The sequence below is a fragment of the Ovis canadensis genome, chromosome 5, assembly GCF_042477335.2.
Source record: "Ovis canadensis isolate MfBH-ARS-UI-01 breed Bighorn chromosome 5, ARS-UI_OviCan_v2, whole genome shotgun sequence".
In the NCBI taxonomy this organism is placed as follows: Eukaryota; Metazoa; Chordata; class Mammalia; order Artiodactyla; family Bovidae; genus Ovis; species Ovis canadensis.
In genome coordinates, this window is record NC_091249.1 from 19,998,559 (window position 1) to 20,016,031 (window position 17,473).

General features: G+C 48.8%; 1 protein-coding gene across 1 annotated transcript in view; it reads left to right on the plus strand.

Annotated features, from left to right (window-relative positions):
* Positions 1-924: 924 nt before the first annotated feature.
* UNC13A (unc-13 homolog A) overlaps positions 925-17,473 on the plus strand; it is a 75,526-nt gene continuing 58,977 nt past the window's right edge. The window contains exon 1 of the mRNA XM_069590292.1: positions 925-940. Coding sequence (XP_069446393.1) covers positions 925-940 — 16 coding nt within the window. The remainder of the gene's footprint in view (positions 941-17,473) is intronic.

A 17,473-nucleotide genomic window follows, 5' to 3' on the forward strand; every position in this document is an offset into this window, starting at 1 on the left:
CGCTGTTGGGATTAAAGGAGTTAAAACACTCCCAGCTCGAAGCAGAAGCTCCACGTGCTAAATGCGCATCGGGTTAATTATTCTTGTAATTTATCCTTTTGCTTTGGAAATCTACTGGCCACAGGCAGCTCTCTCAAGTAGACAACTGCCGGCGATCTGCTTGGGGTCTTCTCAGGGAGAGCATTCCCAACCCAGGCCTCTTTCCAGATGGGTCGATTTTAACCACAATAAAGGTGGCATCCTGTTCTTAAACATAATAAAACATGGGTTCAATTGGGCTTGGCGTTCCCCTTTTGCATTCTAGAGCCCAAGTGTTTATGCATCTGGGTCTCAAACATTTTCAAAGGACTCTCTGCAGGGCACCCGGACTCATACAGACCTGCCTGGCAGTGCCTTAATAGTAGTCTTAGAGGCGTGGCTTCGGGTCCAGCTGTACCTCCTACTGTCAGCAGTGTGGGCACATGTTTTGGCATTTCTGATCAGTTTCCCACCTGTCAAAGATAACATCGCTGAAGCCCCTTTGTCGAGTGTTCTCAGCCCTCTCCCTTGGCTGGGCGGGAGTCCATGGGGTCTTCAGCCAGTCTGGGGCGGGCAAGCAGGTCTCGGAAGGGTGGCATGAATGAGGGTGCACATCTGAGTTGGGGCGTGTCGAGCGCCTTGACTGGGGCAGTGGGGGCAGCAGGGGCCTGGAGACTGGAAAAGGCAGAGGCTTTGGGTTCCTGCTGGTTCCTTCCCTGAGCTGGATCCAGGCCCGAGGGTGGATGAGCCTCCCAAACTCTTGAGATTTTCGCTTTGGACATAAAAAGCATCTCGACTCCAAGAGTCACTCCTTTACGCCTTGATTTAATGGAACCGAAGCATAAACGAGTAATGGAATGATTGTACACACCTGCGGAATGGAAATGGTTGTATGCACCCGGGCAGATGGCGCATAAGAAAGGTAAGCAAGAACTCAGTAATTGTTGAGAGGGAGCCCTTGCTTTAAAAAACACACGAACGAAAACTGTCATTTTAGAGGATTTGGGAATGTAGGTGTTAAGGGCTGCAGCTGAATTCCCTGGGTTTAAACCCCAACTCTGCCACTTCCTAGCTGTGCGAATTTGGGTATGTGACTTAAAATTTTTGTTCTGTATCCCTGCCCACATAATCAATTTGGAGATTAAAGGAGTGAACATTTGTAGAGTTTTGCCCAGCACCTGGCACATTGAAGGAACTTGCTAAATAAATAACTCCTCTTGAGCTGGTACCTCACTCCAGGTGACCCCCAAGCGTGGGCATCAGCCGTTGGCCCAGTGCTGCCCCCTGCTGGTCACTCTGGGGACTCTAGACTGAGCCCCGCCTCTGAGGCCGGAGCCCCGCCTGGCCAGTCCCATGACTTTGCCCCTTTCGAGGCCTCACGCTCTTGGCCAGTTCAATCGCTGTCTTGTATTATTAGCCTCCTTAGGCCAATCCATCATAGCTCATAACCGAGGCATAAAGGAGTAATGGGGTGAGCTATGAGGGAGCGCGTCCTCCCTTTGCCTAACGCTTTGGTTAGGACCTTTGTCCTCAATGTCTCTGCTTTTCAATATGCTGTCTAGGTTGGTCATAGCTTTTCTTCCAAGGAGCAAGTGACTTTTAATTTCATGGCTGCAGTCACCATCTGCAGTGATTTTGGAGCCCAATAAAATAGTCTCTCACTGTTTCCATTATTTCCCCATCTATTTGCCATGAAGTGACGGGACCAGATGCCATGATCTTCATTTTTTGAATTGAGTTTTAAGCAAACTTGTTCACTCTCCTCTTTCACTTCCTTTTGAAAGTTTAAGTTGCTTTTGAACTGTGGTGTTGGAGAAGACTCTTGAGAGTTCCTTGAGAGCAAGAAGATCAAATCAGTTAATCCTAAAGGAAATCAGTCCTGAATACTCATTTAAGAACTGATGCTGAAGCTGAAGCTCCAATACTTTGGCCACCTGATGCAAAGAACTGACTCACTGGGAAAGACCCTGGTGCTGGGAAAGATCGAGAGCAGGAGGAGAAGGCAATGACAGAGGATGAGATGATTGGATGGTATCACTGACTCGATGGACATGAGTTTGAGCAAGCTCCAGGAGTTGGTGATGGACAGGGAAGCCTGGTGTGCTGCAGTCCATGGGACTGCAAAGAGTTGGACACGATTGAGTGACTGAACTTTCATCAAGAGGCTCTTTAGTTTTTCTTTGCTTTCTGCCATAAGGATGGTGTCATCTGTGTATCTGAGGTTATTGATATAATATTTGCTATGCTCTCTGCTAGGAATGCCCTTCCTCCAATTCTTCAGTGCCTAGGGAGACCTCTTCTTCCTCTCTTCCAGGACACCTTTCCCAGTGTACCAATCAGAGCCTCCTTCCTCCTTAGTCATCTCTCAGCACTGACTGCAGAGATCGGGTTCTTCGGCCCCACATCCTTCTCACGGACCCCAGGCAGGATCTATCCCCTCCCCAGGCCTTGGACATGGTGTGGACATGGGTGTGGATCCAGGCTGTGTTTTTTGAATGAATGAGTGATTACATGAACATCTGTGTTGCATAAACAGCCTATTCCGAGAGTTGGTCCAATCTTACTTTATATCCCAGCCTTGTCTCCCCAGTATCTCAGGAACTCAGTCTTCCTATTTGTGAAATGAGCACAGAACTGCACCCACCTCAGGTTGCAGAGGATTAAGGGAAATAGGGTATGTCAGGCACCCAGCACATTGACAAGCACACAGTGGGCCTTCAGGAACCACGTGAGCTCTCTTGTCCTCTCCAATTATGAGAAATAATTATGAGAAACTTGGCCTCAGGACTCATGTCCTACCTCATCTATTGCAGTACCCCCCCGTTCCCGACCTGCCCCAGGACAAGGCCGTTGATAACAGAACTGTCAGAGGAAGAGGAGGATTTGTTCCACAGGACAGTCCCAAGGGCTCTGAATTCCATGTCCCCCACACATAACATTGCTTGCTACCCTGATTACAGGGACTGGAGTCACAGACAGAGAAACAGCTGGACGGTGGAAGCCTGAGTTTGATGTCTTGATTTTGGTCCTAGAAGCCAGGCAGCCCTTTACCCTCTGTCTGCACTCTGGCCCCAAGTGGCTACACCCCACCTCATGTTGATGTCTCTCCCATTTGCATCAGCAGCCCAACCTCTCCCCTGAACTTCAGACTCAAATATCCAACTGTACTGGGTATTCTCACTGGGTGCCTTGTAAGCATCTCACATTCAGCCAGTCTGAAGCACAGGTCCCAGTTTCTCACCCTGAGATCAACTTCTTCATCAGCATGGCAGGTGAACGGCTACACCATCGTTCCGCTCCCCAGGTCCCAAAGCCTGGACTCATTCTCATCACTTCTCTTCCTTCACCCCGCATGTCCAGTCCATCCAGTTGTCCTCTAGGCTCAGACTTCAGAATGACCCAAACCTGCCCAGCACTCCTGTGGGTCCTGCCAGCCCCTTCCTGGATCCTTCCCTGGCCTTCCACCAGTTACATTCCCACCCTGAACATCCCTGCTCCCCTGAGCAGCCTCAGAGAGATCCTTAAAATGATCAATCAGAGATTCTTAAAATGACACTGAGCTCAGCACAGTGCAGTCACCCCTCCCTGCCCCCAACCTGGGCAGTTGGGGCATCAGAGAGAGGTCTGGCATGGGGTTTGTGGGTGAAGATGAGGCCTTGGTGGTCACAAAGTGCCCATGGAGTCTCTGGTCCTGCTGAGTCTATGTTCTGCCCCCCGGGCTGAGGCCTTATCTCTCCCTGTCAGTTTCCTCCTGTCTGTCTGTCTCTCTGCGTCCCAGACTCCTCCCCATATCCCCTAGACTCTTTATAACCCTTGCTCATCTCCTACCTGTCTCATTCTGCTCCAGCCACACCAGCCTCCTTGGTATTCCTCCAACACACCAGCCATAGTCACACTTCAGGGCCTTTGCGTCTGCTCTGCCCTCTGTCTAGAACCCCGCTCCCCCAACTCTCCCCATGCCTGTCTCCTTCTCCTTCCTTGGGTCTCAGCTCCTGTGTTGCCTCCACCAGGAGGAGGCGGTTACCTTCTCCTCCACCATTTCTATCATGGGACCCTCCCTGTTTTCCTCCTAATTTTCCTTGATTTTCTCTGCTTATTTTTGTTTCCAACTCTCATGCTAGGGACCATGGCACTTGTTGGATCCTGTTGACGAAAGTGGTTCCCAGCATCCAGATGGTGCCAAGAAATGTTTGCTGGACAAACTGGTTGACGTCTGACTCATATCTATCTCCTTCGTGGAGCTTCGCTCAGTGCCAGAAACATCACGTGTACCCAATAAGGACTGGAAATTTATCTGAAGACCAAACATTGTTGCCCTGTGTGGGGATTCTAGAAGCAGCTCTGTTCATTCCCCACTAGAAAGCTGAGCTCAGCAGATGCTGTGGAGGAGGAATTTTCTTATCCAAAGCCCAAACGTCTCCACAGCTTCTCTTGGCACCAGGGATTGGAAAGTTTTAATAAGAGCAGAGTCTCTGGGGATGGCCAGGAGCTTGGATGGCTGGGAGGGATGTGTGTGTGTGCATTTGGTGGAGTGGGGAAGGGGGCGGGTGCACTCTTCACGGATATGTGTGTCTATATGTGTGTGTTGCACTTTTTACCAGTCTGTGAGCTATCTCCCATCATCTCTCTTTCAACAATTTTTATCTGTGGATTTCATAGGATGGTGGAGAGAAAGTGAGACATCGGAAGCTACGTGAGAGATGGAAGGAGAGAGAGATAGAGAGTGCAAGGGAGTTTGCAAAATTCATGACTGTAGATGCGCAGTGAGGAGAGTCAGGGAAGGAGGGAGCCACAGAGAAGAGAGGGCAAGAGAAAGACAGCAGGGCATAATTAAGTGGGGAGATGAGATAGCTCAGATAAATAGCTTTGGAATGAGCCAAGTTGTTGCTGGGAGTGAAATGGGACACCTGGGCTTAAAAATTAATTGGAGCTGAGCGATCAATTTATCAGGGTCTTTGGCAAAAGGACAGAGATGAGGGATGGGTGAGAGAGAGAGAATAAGAGAGACCAATGGGTATCAAACATATTAAGAGAACATAATTCACACTAACAAATTAAAGGTGAAGAGTTACATAGTTATCCTGGCTGATGTAGGAAATACAGTTGCTAAAATTCACCACCTGTTCATGATAAAGAAAAAAAATTTTTTTTAAGAAAAACACTTTAACACACTGTAAATCGAAGTAGATCTCCTTTATTTGATTTTCTATTAAAAACCCATAGCAGATATCATATTTAATGGTAAATGTTGAAATGTTTTCTTTCAAATGCAGAACAAGGGAAGGATGCCTGTTACCATGGTGTCTGAGATTGTACTAAAGTACCTGACCTGTATGGTAGGCTAGGAAAAAAAAAAGAAAGGCCAAAGGACTGGAAAGGAAAGGAAAATGTCTTCATTTACAGATGACATCTTTGTGTACAATGAAAATCTCAAAGAATCTGCAGATCTATTTCTTGGATTTACAGAAGGTTAATCAAATTTCTTAGATACTTGAGCCAATTGCATTTTAAACTCCTGTGACTAACAGGTTAAAAAAAAAATGTAACCTAAAAAGGCTACTTATTCATGGCCTCAAATATACAAATTACCTAGAAATAAATCTGAAAAACGAAGACATGGAAGATTTATGGAGGAAGTTGTCAGCTTTACTGAAAGACAAATGGAAAGACCTGTATTCACGCTTCAGATGAGTCAATATGAGAAAAGATTCTTCCCTTATTTGGTTTCTAGATTCCATGCAATTTCAATCAAAGTCCTAATTGGATTTCTCCACAGAACCCAACAAGCTGAGAGAAAAATAAGAACAATCCAGATGCTCTGAGGATGAAAGAATGGCATTATTAGCAGATATCAAGGACAGGTATAAAGTTCTATAACAGGGATAGATGGTCCCAGGACAGAAGAAAGAGCCAGAACAGACCCCAGGTGGGACAGATACCCCGCAGCACTGTGTACGCTGGTCGCTCTGTGTCCACTATGAAGTCCACACTTGTACAAAAACTTGCTTTGTGACCGTTTCATTAAAGAGTGTTGGGACAATTGATTATCCACATTGGAAAAAATATATACAATTGGACTTTATTTCACGCCACACTCCCAAATCAGTTCCAAGAGAGATCAAGCTGCTGCTGCTGCTGCTAAGTCACTTCAGTCGTGTCTGACTCTGTGTGACCCCATAGATGGCAGCCCACCAGGATCCCCCATCTCTGGGATTCTCCAGGCAAGAACACTGGAGTGGGCTGCCATTTCTTTCTCCAATGCGTGAAAGCGAAAAGTGAAAGTGAAGTTGCTCAGTCGTGTCCGAGTCTTAGTGACCCCATGGACTGCAGCCTGCCAGGCTCCTCCGTCCATGGGATTTTCCAGGCAAGAGTACTGGAGTGGAGTGCCATCGCCTCCTCTGAGAGAGATCAAGACTTGACTGTAATGACAAGGCTTAGGATATAGAAGATGCTATGAAAATATCTTTCTGATCCTGGGACAGGAAAGGATTCCCTAAACAAAACATAATGTCTGTTCATCACAAGAAAAGAAATCCGTCACTATGTATAGTGATGGATGTTAACTAGACTCCACATGATGAGCATTTCAAAATGTGTGCAAATATCAAATCATTATGTTGTACATCTGAAACTAATATAATGTTACATGTTGATTATGCCTCAAAGGAAAAAAAGTGTGCTTACTGTAAAGGTAAATACTGATCAAGTGGAAGAATTTAAAAGTAAATCCATAGAGACAGAAAATGGATTAATGGTTGCCAGGGCCTCAGGGGAGAGGGGCACAGGGAGTGCCTGCTGATGGGGATGGAATGTTTCAGTTCTAGATAGAAGCAGTACTGGTTTTTCCAGCGGTCATGTATGGATGTGAGAGTTGAACTATAAAGAAAACTGAGCACCAAAGAGTTGATGCTTTTGAACTGTGGTGTTGGAGAAGGCTCTTGAGAGTCCCTTGGACTGCAAGGAGATCCAACCAGTCCATCCTATAGGAAATCAGTCCTGAATATTCATTGGAAGGATTGATGCTGAAGCTGAAACTCCAATACTTTGGCCACCTGATACAAAGAACTGACTCATTTGAAAAGACCCTGATGCTGGGAAAGATTGAAGGCAGGAGGAGAAGGGGATGACAGAGGATGAGATGGTTGGATGGCATCACTGACTCAATGGGCATGGGTTTGAGTGAACTCTGGGAGTTGGTGATGGACAGGGAGGCCTGGCGTGCTGCAGTCCATGCGGTCGCAAAGAGTCAGACACGCCTGAGTGACTGAACTGCACTGAACCAAGTAGTGCTTGCCCAGCATTGTGAACATGCTAAATGCCGCTGAACTGTCCACTTTAATGTATGAAAATGGTAAATTTTGTGATGTTTATTTTATGACAGTAAGATAAAGGAAATTAAAATTAAGAGCTTCTTAGAAACTTCCACTCACCACTTCCATTCACTACTTCACTCATGGTGAATTCCCTCCCCCATGAATGTGGGCTGGGCTTAGTGATTTGCTTACAAATGACAGAGCAGGGAAAGATGAAAATGATAGCTTGAGAGTGGATAAACTTGGCAGATAACACCTTACCCAGGTGATCAAAATTAACATGCTCTGTGACGTCATTGGCCATCAGGGACCTCCGGTATGAAATGATGCGGAGGGAACCCCAGCTCTGCGGTCTTCCTCCCGAACCCAATAACCCCAGTCTAATCATGAGAAAATATCAGATGAACCCAGATCAGGGGGCTTTCAACAAAATACCTGACCAGTGCTCTTCAAAATTGTCAAGCCCGTGAAAAATGAGGCAAGACTAAAGAAACTCACAGAGAGGAGGAGACCAAGGAGATCAGATGACTAAATGCAGCGCAAGAGCCTGGATTGGATCCTGGACCAGAAAGAGACTATTAGTGGAAAGACTAGTGAAATATAAAGTTTGCAATTTAGTTAACAATAAGTGAATAATAAATGCCAATGTTGATGTTTTAGTTTTGACATATGTATCTTGTAGGGCTTTCCAGGTGGTACAGTGGTAAAGAATCTGCCTGCCACAGCAGGAGATGCAAGTTCAATCCCTGGGTTGGGAAGATCCCCTGGAGTAGGAAACAGCAACCCACTCCAGTATTCTTGCCCGGAAAATCCCATGGACGGAGGAGCCTGGTAAGCCACAGTACATGAGGTACGGAGAGTCAGACACGACTGAGCAACTGAGTGTGATGTACCTTGTAACCATATGTAAGATGTTAATATTAGTGGAGGCTGGATGAAGGGTGTGCAGAAATGCTCCGTGCTTTTTAGAGCTCTGTGCTTCTGCAGCTTTTTTATACATCCAACATCTTTCCAAAATAAAAAGGTTATTTTAAAAATTAAGAGCTTCTGTTGAGAAAATGACACCATGAATAGAATAGAAACAAGCCACAAAATTGGAGATTTTTACAACATATGAAACCAACAAAAGATTCATAACTACAAATCAATAGGAAAAGACCATCATATTTTTTTAAATAAAAGACTTCAACAGGCATTTCACCCTAATAAGAAACGAAAAAATTACATAAAGTGTTCTACTTTATGAGCAATCGAAAAGCTAATCAAGACCAAAATGAGGCACCATTTCACCCTTTCTGTTTTGGAACAATTCAAAAACCCAGACAACTCAAAGTGTTGGCAAGGATGTGGAACAGTCAGATGCTTATATGATGCTATTGCAATGTAAATTGCTGAAGCCACATCAAAACAAGTTGAATATTATTTCATGAAGCCAAGTATGTAGGTGTTTTATGATCAAGCTATCACTACTCACATGTACCAGCCTACATTTCTGAGAATGGTTATAAAAGCTGTGTTTGTGATAATCCCAGTGGGCAAACAACCTTAAAGTTCACCAACTGGAAAATAGATAAAGATGTACTAATCAGGAACTTCTCTGGCAATCCAGGATTAAGACTCCTCGCTTCCACTGCAGAGGGAATGGGTTCAATCCCTGGTTGGAGAACTAAGGTCCTGCATTCCATATAATTAAATAAACAAATACTTTAATAAAATGTAATAGGCCAGAGGAATACTATACAGCAGTGAAAATGCATGCTCTACAGCTAACCACGGAAACTCAGATGAATATCAGTAAAATTGTGTTGCACACACACACACTCAAAGTTAAAAGAATGTGAGTTTTCTAGTTGTGTCAAGTAAAAAATATACAAACCATGATAAATATGTGGTAAAACTATGAGGAAAAGTGGGAGAATGAAAAGCAAAATTCAACACAGTTCATCCTTCAGAGATGAGACAATAGATTGGGGAGGGGAAGCAGCCCACAGGAGCTTCCACTGTGAGGATACTGTTCTGTACTCAAGCACCTGTCATCGCTGCTCCTTATTCCTTATGCTTGCTCCTTGGAAGAAAAGCTGTGACAAACCTAGACAGCGTGTTAAAAAGCAGAGACATCACTTTACCAACAAAAGTCCATAGAGCCAAAGCTTTGGTTTTTCAAGTTGTATTGATGTGAGAGTTGGACCATAAAGAAGGCTGAATGTTGAAGAATTGATGCTTTGGGGCTCTGGTGTTGAAGGAGACTTTTGAGAGTCCCTTGGACTGCAAGGGGATCAAACCAGTCAATCTTAAAGGAAATCAACCCTGAATATTTATTGGAAGGACTGAAGCTGAAGCTCCAATACTTTGCCCACCTGATTTGAAGCATTGACTCATTAGAAAAGACCCTGATGCTGGGAAAGATTGAAGGCAGGAGAAGGGGATGATATGACAAGATGGTTGGATGGCATCACTGACTCAATGGACATGAGTTTGAGCATGCTCTGAGAGATGGTGAAGGACAAGGAAGCCTGGCGTGCTGCAGTCCATGGGGTCACAAAGAGTCAGACACGACTGAGTGGCTGAACAACAAATTCCTTACCTATGGTTAATGGATATGGAATAAAAAATGTTAAAGCAATGAGAATCACAACAATGGTTAGTGTTATACATTACTATTTCAAGTGCTTTCAGGTGTTAATTTATACAGTATATCCTGCAGCTCTATGAAGGAGTTCCTGTTACCTCTTTTACAGGCAGGGAAACTGAGGCAGAATGGTCACATGACTTGTCTGAGGTCATGCTGGTGATTACAGGCAGAGTTGGGTTTTGAACACAGGCTTCACTAACTCCATATACATCTTGTGTTGATGAAGTTCCTTCATATATGTTGGGGGCTGGGGACTCTCTGGGGCTCAGCCCCTGGGACTGTTCTAGGTACTGGCAGTACAGACTGAACAGGTTTGCTGGCCACCAGCTCACTTGGAACTGGCGGGTCAGATGTGTGGAGAGAGATGGTGAGCAGAGCTATGCTGGGGTCAGGGCCCAACCAGAGGAAGAGTTGGAATCCAGGGGAGTCCAGAAAGGTGGAGTCAGGGCTCAGTTTGGGGGAATTAGGTAAGGCTTTCTGGAGAAGGGTATATTCAAACTGGGCATTGATGGATGAATAGGAGTTGCCAGTTACACAAGGGAGTGAAGGATGGAATCCAGTCCAAGTGTGTGCAAAGATCCACAGGCTGAGCAAAACAGGGACGCAGAGAGACCTAAACAGGGCGTGGCAGAGACACAGAGAGACCGGAGAGAGAGAAGCACAGAGGGAGACACATTACCGAGAGAGACCGGGAGTCAAGAGAGGAGAACAGAGAGACCCAGAGAGGGAGACAGAGAGACGGAGGCAAAGAGACAGAGAAATAGAGATACTCAGAAAGAGCAGAGAGACAGCCAAGATCTCGAGGTTGAGAGCTAAAGGAGAAACGAAAACACGTAGAATCAGAAGGGAATCTGCGTGGTGGCCGCCCTCAGCCCCCACCCCGCTCCGGCCCTTTAAACCCCACCCCCACCGCTCGAGCTCGCTGCGCCCGCGCCCCATCAGGCGTCCGTGGGCTCCGCCCGCCAGGCTCTCATCAGCACCACGTCAGGAGCTGTCCGCGCCCCCGGTGCTGAACCAAGATGGCCGGCGGCGGAGGCCGGGCCCCGGCGTGAGCTGAGCGAGCGCGGGCTGCAGCCCCCGCCATGCCCCACCCCAGCGGCAGCTAAACCTGACCTGACAGAGCCGGCCCGCCGGCGACTCTGGAGACATGTCTCTGCTTTGCGTTGGAGGTAGGAGGCGAGGCTGCGGGACGGGGAGCCGATGTGGACCCGAACTGGGCTCGGGGTCCGTGTGGATGCGGCTGGGCTCCTGAGGGGGTGACCCGCGTACACGCGGCTTGACTTCTGAGGGGGTGGCCCTTGTAGACGAGTCAGGGTGCCTGAGAAGGTGATCCGTGTAGACACAGCTGGGCTCTCAGGGGGTCCTGGTTGCCGCTGCTGGGGTCGTGTGGACACGGCTGAACGCGGAGGCCCGTGTGGACGCGGGCGAGGGTTTGGGGCTCCATCTGGAAACGGTCTAGTCTGGGTTGTCTGTGCTGAATAAGTTATTAGCGGCTTCGTGTGGAAGGAGCGGGGTAGTTCGAATGAATCCTCCAGGGTCCTTGGAAAGAGTCTTGTCCTGTGGGCTGGGCTGCGGACCCGCCTCGGAATTCGGAGAGGGGTGCAGGGGGAGCGGTCTCCAAGCCCTGGGCGTGTAAGATTTGAGTAGAGGGGCTTGACTATTAGGACTACCGGTGAGCTCTAGGTACTCCTCACCCTGGGAGTGGAAAGGACTGGGGGAGGAGGCCGGGGAGACCCCTTCCAGCATCCTAAGAGAGCTGTGATGGAGGGGTCTGGAGGTGCTTTTCCAGTTAACTCTTTGGTTTCCCTAATGGGGGCTGGGGGAGTCGCCTGAGGGCCTCACCCTCTCCGCCTCTTTGGCCCCACCGAACAAACACCTATCCGACCTTCTCCGCAGGGAGCCGACCCCTTGGAAGTGCAGTACCCCCTGCACCCCTCACAGCCCATCCTCATCTCACCCACTTTGCGCTGGAGGGAGGGAGGGAGGGAGAGGTGGGGTGGAGCTATTTTGGGGCCAGAACGCCATCTGCACCGAGGCCCACGCCCAGGCCCACGCTCTGCGTTTGGGTGGGTGGAGTGAGAGATTCCGGAGGGGCATGACTCCTTCCTTCCCCCCTCAAGCCGCCGCCGCACCCCTGAGGCAGGGTAGGGGAGAAGCCAGCACACCTGGACCAAGGCGCCTGGGGCACTCCTGAGTTCTCAGCAGGGGACCTTTGCGGGCAGGGGTGGTAGCCCAACCAGGGTTCAAGACTTACAGAGGTCTCAACCTTGGGTTTTAAGTACCGAGGTCCGCCTCCCCTCACTTCTACTCCCTTCCAGAAGGCTGAGGTGGAAGAAGAGGTGTATCGGCCAAGCCTGAGCCGGCAGGCTTCAGGACACCTTAGGCAGCCTGATGTGTGTGTGTGATGTGTGTGTGTGATGTGTGCGTGTGATGTGTGCGTGTGTGTGTGTGTGTGTGTGAAAGAGAATGAGAGAGAGAAATCTAGAGAAGGGGGAGAGAGAGAGAGAGAGAGAAGGATGATGAACCCCGGCCTTCTGGACCCTGGTGGGAAGTCCCGGGAGCCGGGAACCGCCCCCGCTGCCCCTCCCCCTTTCTCCCCTCCCCCTGTGCTGTGACTCTCCATTCACAAACCCAACCCCGCCCGCCCGCTCCCCGCCGCGGTGGCTTCCCGTGTGCTGCTAGCGCGGGGCTGTGCTGGCGTGGACGCGGGTGTTCTTAAAGGGACAGGTGCCTCCTTTCCTTGAACTCATTCCTGACGGGCGGGGCTGGTGGTGGGCGAAGGGCCAGTAAAATCCAAAGTCATCTCGTTCAGCCCTTAGCCTACAGAGTTAGGAGAGCAGACCCCCATGCATCCCTCACAGTCTAGGCCCAAGGGGAGGGGGAGGTGAACATCCAAACCCCCTACTGGCCCCTCCCCCTTCTCTGAACTGCCTAACACTTGAGAGGGGATAGCCCTGGAGGAGGGGGTCTATGTGGGTTCCTGGCTGACTCCTCCAAGCTCACTCTCCTCTGCCCCCAGCCCCATCTCTTCTCTGAAATCTCACCCTTAACTCTGATGCAAACTGGAGTCTTGGCTACAGGGGTGGTGTGAAGCGGAGGCAGTAAGAGGGGTGAGAAAGAATTGTATTGGATGACTTTGTGGGACTTACAGGGAAGGAGTCATCAGCAGAGTAGAGGGGGCTCGCTGGGAGGAGTAAGAAAGGGGATGAGGTGGGAAGTAGAGCCCTGAGGTGTAGAGAGAACAGTTGATGCTGGGAGAGGCTCTGTGTGTGTGTGTGGGGGGGGGAGGGCGGGGGTGGTGACCGGGAGAAGCAGGGAGAGAAAGAATTGCTGAAGGCAGTGGGGGTGATGCCCAGAGTGGGAGGTCTTGAAGGCTGAGGGGGAGGGGGGAAGGATCAGGGCTTTCCTTGAATCTGAGTTCATCCTCAGAGTTGAGGAAATACCTGCCCCTGACCCGTGGACCCACCCACGTTTGCCCACACCGGCGTACACTGGGGCCCATACATTCACACTCAAGCTTGCCTGCCTTGTGTAAACAGAAGTGCTTAGGATTCACCAAGTCTCTATGAAGACCATGTGCCTGTGACTGCGCATTCATGGACACATGTGCAGATTCACACGCCCATTGACACACACATACATGTACACTGGACACAGTCTGTGCCACAGACACGGTCCCCATGATACAGGCATGTGTATCTGCACACATATACACACGCACACAGATATATCCACACGTTTGAAGCATGTTTACAGCATCCATGTCATCTAGATATCAACCCGTGCCCTAACACTCAGGCTTGTACCTATGTATACCTGTTAGGGCCCCAAATCACAAGAGACACGTATGTCCACAAGAGTACATGCCAAGGCCATATAGGTACACACATGATAACCCTTCCCTGGTCTTCCAAAGCTGTCGCTTTGAACAGGTGGCAGATGATGCACTCACACACACACTGATATATGTAGCTTCAGAGGAGTCTGCACGTGTATGCAAGTGAGCAAAAATACACATGCTATACAACTGCATAGTGCACACACACACACACGTGTTTGTATTTAACATATCACTCAAAAGCCTGCACATACCTAAGCTCACACCAGCATGTCCCACATACAGTCACACCCCACTCCCCAGCACATATGTGCAGACCCTCACCTGCACTCAGATGGTACACATGTGTAATTATCCCATCACACCACACATGTACACACAGACACTCATGGACACTCGCTTGCCTACCCTGGTAACATGAGCAAATACACGTTCAGGCACACACAATGCAATTCTTGTGTGCATATCCTGAACGTACATATGGGAGACTACACTGTGTAGACCTGGCCTCTGCCCCCTCTCATGTCTTTATGTAGAGCCCCATTGCCCCTTGCCAACCTTAATTCACTTTCTTAGTCTTGGCAGAGTCCTGAGGCTGCTAATAGCAAGTGCCACTTAACTCCTTTGTGAATTTACTCATATATTTACTCAGCAAGCATTGAGTACCCACTATATGCCAGGCACTGATCCTGGCTCTTGGAACTCAACCTTACCCCTGGCCTCATGCTGGGGGAGTCAGATTGGGAGAGGTGGGAAGCTAAGGAGAAGGGTTTCCATGGCCCCTTTGCTCTGGCAAGCCTACCCCATTTCTATCATCACCATTTGCCTGTGTCTCAGAAGATGAGGGGAAACTGAGCAGAAGAGAGATCTTGCTCTAGGTGGAGGGCATATGCAAAAACATGATGGTAGTGCTTTGGTTCCAGACCACCCTATATGCTTTGTGGCATTTTGCTAGGCCACTCAATGTTTAAAAGGCTTCATAAATATTTGATGACTGAATGTGCCATATAAATTAGCAATGCATTTGAAGGTGAGTTTGCCTCACAACTAATAATGATATCTACAACAAGTTCCATCTGTCCAGCCTTCCACAGGCATAGTTTTGAGGATTTTTATGCCCATTGCCCACTTTAATCCTCAGAGCAACCCACTTTACAGATGAGGAAAACTGAGGCTCATGGAAGTTCAACAACTTGCCTGGTGCCACAGAGTCAGAGGTGTAGCTGCCTGACTCCACAGTCTACTAGGAGTGAAGGGTGAAGGTCTCAGCTACTCAGCCTTCAGGACCTGGAGACACCTAAGTCCTTGTCATGGGGTGAGAATCTGTCTCAGGTTCATCCTTTTCCTTCATCCACTCAGTAAACAAACACACCATGATTTCCCCATTCATCATGGCTGTTCTCCTGCCTCTCTCCCAGGAAACCTTCACAAATCCCTCTGCCTCTTGCTGCCCTGTTTCTGATACCATCCAGCCAGGGGGTGAGGGAACTGCATCTGGGTATTTGCTTTTACCACCCTTTTAGAATGCCTCTGGTTTTGGCTCTGATTCATCTTCAGGGCTGCAATCTTAGCTATCTGCCTATCTTGCACCTCACTTTCCTCCTGCATACAATGGGTTTCCTGTGTAAATTTATTTTATTTTTAGATTTATCAGCTTACCTGTTGAGGTGCTGACCAGGACATCCTGAGTCCAGAAGGCCTGGGTTTGAATCCCCAAATCCACCACTTCCTGGAAAGTCCCACATCTTTTTCATTCCTCAGTGTGTCTGTCTGTAGAATGCGCACACTAATAGTGTCCACTGCCTAGATCTACTGGAACTCTCCGGTCAGATGAGGCATGCAGAGATACTGGCATGATGCATGGCTTGTGGAAAGTTTCAATAAGTGTGAGCCAAAGGCAGGAAAAATCAATGATGGTGTTTTTATTAATGGGGACTAAAAGCTCCGTGAGTGTAGGGCATTTCCTGAGAGCTCACTGCGTTCTCAGGCCTGAGGATAGCTCAGTGATACACAGGGGGCAAAAGAAGTACCAATTCTTTACAGGTACTTGGGTAGGGATGAAAAGTTCAGCACCGCGGACAGTTCAGAGAGAAGCCATAGATTTCAGCACCGTGGACAGCACGGTTCCGGGTGGCGGGACCCGCTCTCAGTGGGGGACAGCTGGAGGAGGCAATGACGTCATTCTTTCAATGACCAGTATTTAATAAGCACCTACTATATGCCAGACATGGTGAAGGCAATGGCACCCCACTCCAGTACTCTTGCCTGGAAAATCCCATGAACGGAGGAGCCTGGTGGGTTGCAGTCCATGGGGTCGCTGAATCGGGCACGACTGAGCGACTTCACTTTGACTTTTCACTTTCATGCATTGGAGAAGGAAATGGCACCTGACTCCAGCATTCTTGCCTGGAGAATTCCAGGGATGGCAGAGCCTGGTGGGCTGCCGTCTATGGGGTCGCACAGAGTCGGACACGACTGAAGCAACTTTGCAGCAGCATGTGCCAGACATGGTTCTAAGTGGTGCTTGGTAAACAACACTGACTATCTGTCAAGGTTCTTGGTGTGTTTTTTTCACCTATGGCTTCAATTGGGTTCTGGCTTATTTCTGTCCATGGATGATGTGAGTCCTCATTTATTCTCTCCCAGATGCCAAGTCAGAGGGACCAGTGTCCTCATCACAAAGTCCATGTCTAGTACAGACATCGCATATTAAATACCAGACTTCCTAGAATCCAGTTTTGAATTCTCTATGCTTCCTTTCTACCACTTGTAGTGTCTTCTGACACCCCATAAGCACCTCCTGTGGGTGGGCTTTTGGAAAGTGAAAGTCGCTCAGTTGTGTCTGACTCTTTGTGACCCCATGGACTATACAGTCCATGGAATTCCCCTGGCTAGAATACTGGAGTGGGTAGCCTTTCCCTTCCCCAGGGGATCATCCCAACCTAGGGATCGAACCAGGGTCCCCTGCATTGCAGGTGGATTCTTTACCAACTAAGCTATCAGGGAAGAACCTCCTGTGGGTGGGCTTTTAGCTGCTTCCATTGATGGCTGGAACTCTCTATTCCTCCACTCCCACCACCAGTCCTGGCAGGTTAATGGACCCCAAGGACTGGAGTCTATCTCAATTAGAATCCAGAGTCGTCTAGGCCAGGGGGTACACTTAAAATTCAACCAAATAATAAAGATACTAGTGCTGGTAATAATAATAGGAACAACAGTATAATAATGCTAATGCTAATAATTAAGAAGAAAGGGGAGAAGGCAGAAGAGGAAGGAAGAAGGGAAGAGGAGGAGAAACTCAGACAAAGTAGGGCCATTTTCTAGATACAGAAACTGAGGCCCAGAGCCTGGCAGTGCCAGTGCCTTGCTCCCACCTCCACCGGCTCTGCCCCCGCCGACAACTGCCTGTGCAACCACATTAATCAGCCAGCGCCGATGGGCTGCTGCGGGGTGGGGTGGGCAGGGACCGAGAAGTCCGCAGACTGCTGACCTGGTCGTGACGCGGTATCTCCAGCCCAGTGGGCACCTCCCCCACTCAGCACTCCCCGCGGTCGCGTAGCTCACGCCCTCGGCGCCCACGTTATAAATAGCCCGGTGCTTGTGACCAGGAGCTCGGGAAGGAAGGGCGGCGCTTCCGCCCTGGTGACCCCGATACCGCGGGCAGGAGGAAGG